Below are 4,107 nucleotides of genomic sequence, written 5' to 3'. Positions count from 1 at the left end.
TGAAAAAAGTTACCAACTAATAATTAGCTTAGTTTTTATAATGTGTTTGAAAATTTGATATGCCATATCATTTTTATGCAACATACTTCAATAATACATGTCAATACATTTCTTAAAAATATATTCATGGTAAAGTACGTATAAATACATTCATGGTAAATGTATGTACTTGCAAAGATACCCAAACACATCAATTAAAATTATGGGATTAGAATTAGATAATATGTGCGTGTGTATGTATTTGACCTCTAGTAGTTTCTGTACTTTAAAATTCATCACTATATGACAATTACGTATCATAGCATCTTCAACTTGAACCCATTTATGATAGGTTTTTGTTTAAGAAGTGAGAGAAAATTAAGAACTGTTATGAATGTAAACAGTTATAGTAAAAATGGCATTTCATTTTCTGAAGATATTTGTGATTCTCTGAATTTGAATAATGTATTTTTTAGATTATAGTCTTCTAAAGAAGAGAAGCATTGAAAGAATTAGCCATTTGCTTGCACTGAGGGGAGTCATTACGTCCATTTTCTGCTATGGTTTCCTTAGTCTACCACTCCTCAAGTTGTGATGGCTGACTCAGTTAGAAGGGTAGCTTTTATCTTTAATCATAAATCATTATGAATTTCCTTGTCTGAACCAGTCAGTATCTACCACATTGTGGTTAATTGGGACCAATCAGAGTGGAACTTCTTGTGGAAGAATGTGGAGATGTCCATATGAAAAGGAAATATGCAATAAACTTGATTGTATTATATTGCATTTTTCTGACACTAGGCATATGTGGTTTTGAAAATTACCTTTTTACTGGGCATTTTGTGAGTGGCAGAAACATTTTCCTGCCCTGGCCAAGGGCTAACCTTAGAAAAAGATAAATGTGATAAGTAAGAGATGATTTATGGATATAATATCTAAGAGAGCTGACTTAGTTTCTGAATATTGTTAAACCCTTTGAGACTGGTTCTCCACCACAGTAGTTAAGCATCATTATGATGCAGGTCAAGGTAAGACATTCCAAAATTTTCTAGGACATGTTTTTGAAGGCTTGGGATATTCTGCTTAACTCATATTTTTGTATTGTTTTTTAGTTAAAAATGAGAACAAGATGATTTTTGCGCTGTTTACAAACATTTGAATGAACACTGAAAAATTCATCCAAATTGTTAAAAATATTCAATGCCTACTAAGAGTCATGGAACCCTATTATATGATGGTGAATCGAGAAAGAGCTATACAAAGTTATGCTTTCAAGGAACTTATAATTACATTGGCTAGAGGCTTATCAGTTCTGTAAATAATGGTTACAAAACAATGCAATTTGAACCTTCATAGAGATTTGCATGGCTTGTTAAGAGAACCATAGTCTAAGACAATGGACTTCAACAGGGGGACACGTTCTGGGATGCAGATACTTTTGTAGGGTTATAAAGTTAGTTTTAAGGAAATAAACTTCTAGATCCTCCTTGTCCCTTTGTTTTCTTCCCCAGCATTTTCTTGAGGAAATGCCAGGTTGAGGGGTTAGACGGGTTCTCTTTCCAGCCTTCACTTTCAAAGATCCCCTCTCCTGCTTCACAAAAGAAAGGCATAATTCCCATCTCTACTGATCTTACATATCATTGACGTTGTGAAAACCAGTGGTACACCAAAGAAAGGGACAACTCAAAATTCTGGTGCTGTGCTCCTCATCATTAAAGATGACATGATGGAAGAGAAACTACATATTTTTAGATTCTAGCAATGTATCTTTCTAAATCTATCTAAATTGACCACTATTATTAAATAATGGGCACTTTTAGAGAAAGGTATCAGATCATGGCAGAAATAAAAGTTTAAAAAGTAATCACATTGTCCCATAAAAGCTAAATATTATATTATGATAAATAGAAATAAAAAGATTTATTCTTTTATGAAATTCCACTACATATAAACATTACCACATTTCTAAAATTCACATAAATTCCCCAATTCCACAGATGTATGTTAAAAGCCTAACTGGTTTCAAACTAATCATATTATCTTTCCATTAAGTTGAGACAATCATGGAATAAATATTTCATGAATGAAAGATAAATGGATAAGACTGTGTCCTTACCTTTAAAACCCTTTAATTTGTGGCTTCCTTGTATTATGATAGAGTAGTAATAGACTTAAGTAACAAAGACCCTTTACTCAAGATATCGATTTGAAATTTCATTGAAAAAAAGTGAATTGTTTGAAATGGGGCTTATGACAATTGTCTTATAAACTGCACTGTTTTCATCAAACACAAATAAATATTTGGGTGGCATTACAAAAGATTGGGTGTACAAAATCATTATTGTGTATATATATCTTTTTTCTCAAGTTCCAATAGAATGAACATTATTTGTATATTACTTAATATACACACCATAATGCATATGAAGCCATTTACTCAGGTCCATATTTTGGAAGAGGCACGGATTAACATTGAAAATACAAAACTAGATAACCAAAACAGTTGCTATGGGGTTTTAGAATAAATTAAATGCATTCACATTTATGTTTACATCCATTTGTGTTGTATTTCAAGCAAAAATAAAATTTCGAATGATCTGTTTTCTCTGATGATATACCAATGATTAGGGACATAAAGGAGCTAAGTAGAATTGTTGTAATTTTGTTTGCATCTACAAAATGTTTGTATATAATAATTATATTTATTGATCTCTATGATGTAGGAATTACTTGCCTTTGTAAAAATTAAAGAAAATTAGAAAACATATTTAATTGCCTTATTCACTTTAGTCTTTTTTTATGACTTGCAGTTTCTCTTTATTTTTGTAGATTTGTGGTGAAACCTCATCAGTTTCTTCAGGGCATCCTTCATGTCCTTATTTCTTAAGGTGTAAATGAGCGGGTTGAGACTTGGAGTGATGATAGTGTAAAAGAGGGTGAGGAACTTGCCCTGGTCTTTGGAAGCACTGTTACCTGGTTGCAGGTACATGTAGATAATAGTTCCATAGAATAGAGACACTACAGTAAGATGAGATCCACAGGTATTCATTGCTTTTCTCTGGCCTGCTTTTGACTTCATTCTCAGCACAGCTTTGGCAATGTGGCCATAGGATATAAGGATAAGGATGAGAGGTGTTAGGACAATTATAATGCCTAAAGTGAAAACAGACATTTCAACTGTTGTGGTGTCTACACAAGCTATCTTGACCAGAGCTGGCAACTCACACAAGAAATGATCCAGAAGGTTGTTTCCACATGTGGGCAAATTCAGAGTGAGTGTACATAGTACTACAGAATTGATCATACTAATACTCCAGACCATGATAATCATCTTTAGACATAGATGTGGGTTCATGATTACAAAATAATGCAAAGGCTTACATATAGCTGTAAAACGATCATAGGACATAACAGCCAGGAGAAGGCACTCAATTGAGCCCAACCACATGTAAACATAGAGTTGGATGATACAGCCCACATAACTGATGGTCTTATCAGGTCCCCACAAGTTGACCAGCATCTGAGGGATGATGCTGGTTGTGAAACATAGATCTAAGAAAGATAAATTTCTGAGGAAAAAGTACATTGGTGTATGAAGCTGGGAATCCAGGAGAGATGCGAGAATGATGGCTGTGTTACCCACCAATGTAATTAAGTAGAAGACGGCGACAGCTCCTGACAGGATCATCTCCATTTTTGGATGGTCAGAGAAGCCAAGCAGAATAAAACCATGTAAAGAACTATAATTTCTTTGGTCCATAGTTCTTCAATGTCTAAATCCTAGAGTGAGAAGAGGAGGAGGTAGATGATGATACGAGGATAAGGAGAAGGAAGAAGAAGGAAGAAGAGGTAGAGGAGGAGGAGGAGGGAGAGGAAGAAGAAAAGGAAAAGTGGAAGAAACAATTTGTCAACATGAACTATCTAAATAATTTGATAAAATACAGAACTAAACAAAGGGAGATAATTTATGTTACTAATTGAAAAAATTTAATGGATAAAAGTAAAAATTACAGCCAAGAAATCTGCTATTTGTCATAGATTCTTTTATGGCAATGAGTTTAATATTAGATTTTTTAAAAAATCCAGGTGACCATGGGGAGTTCACTTTTAAACTTGAGGTCTGAATTA

At 33.6% G+C, this 4,107-nt stretch overlaps 1 protein-coding gene across 1 annotated transcript; it reads right to left on the bottom strand.

Annotated features, from left to right (window-relative positions):
* Positions 1 to 2,776: 2,776 nt before the first annotated feature.
* On the bottom strand, positions 2,777 to 3,739 carry LOC105513845 (olfactory receptor 2W1). Its single transcript, XM_011944878.1, has one exon. It carries the CDS (start codon positions 3,737 to 3,739, stop codon positions 2,777 to 2,779), a length of 963 nt encoding a protein of 320 aa, XP_011800268.1.
* Between the last annotated feature and the right edge of the window lie 368 nt (positions 3,740 to 4,107).

The sequence above is a fragment of the Colobus angolensis genome, unplaced genomic scaffold (assembly GCF_000951035.1).
Source record: "Colobus angolensis palliatus isolate OR3802 unplaced genomic scaffold, Cang.pa_1.0 Scaffold237, whole genome shotgun sequence".
Lineage (NCBI taxonomy): Eukaryota > Metazoa > Chordata > Mammalia > Primates > Cercopithecidae > Colobus > Colobus angolensis.
Note: the sequence above shows the minus strand (reverse complement) of the source record. Positions and strands in the feature narration are given on the sequence as shown.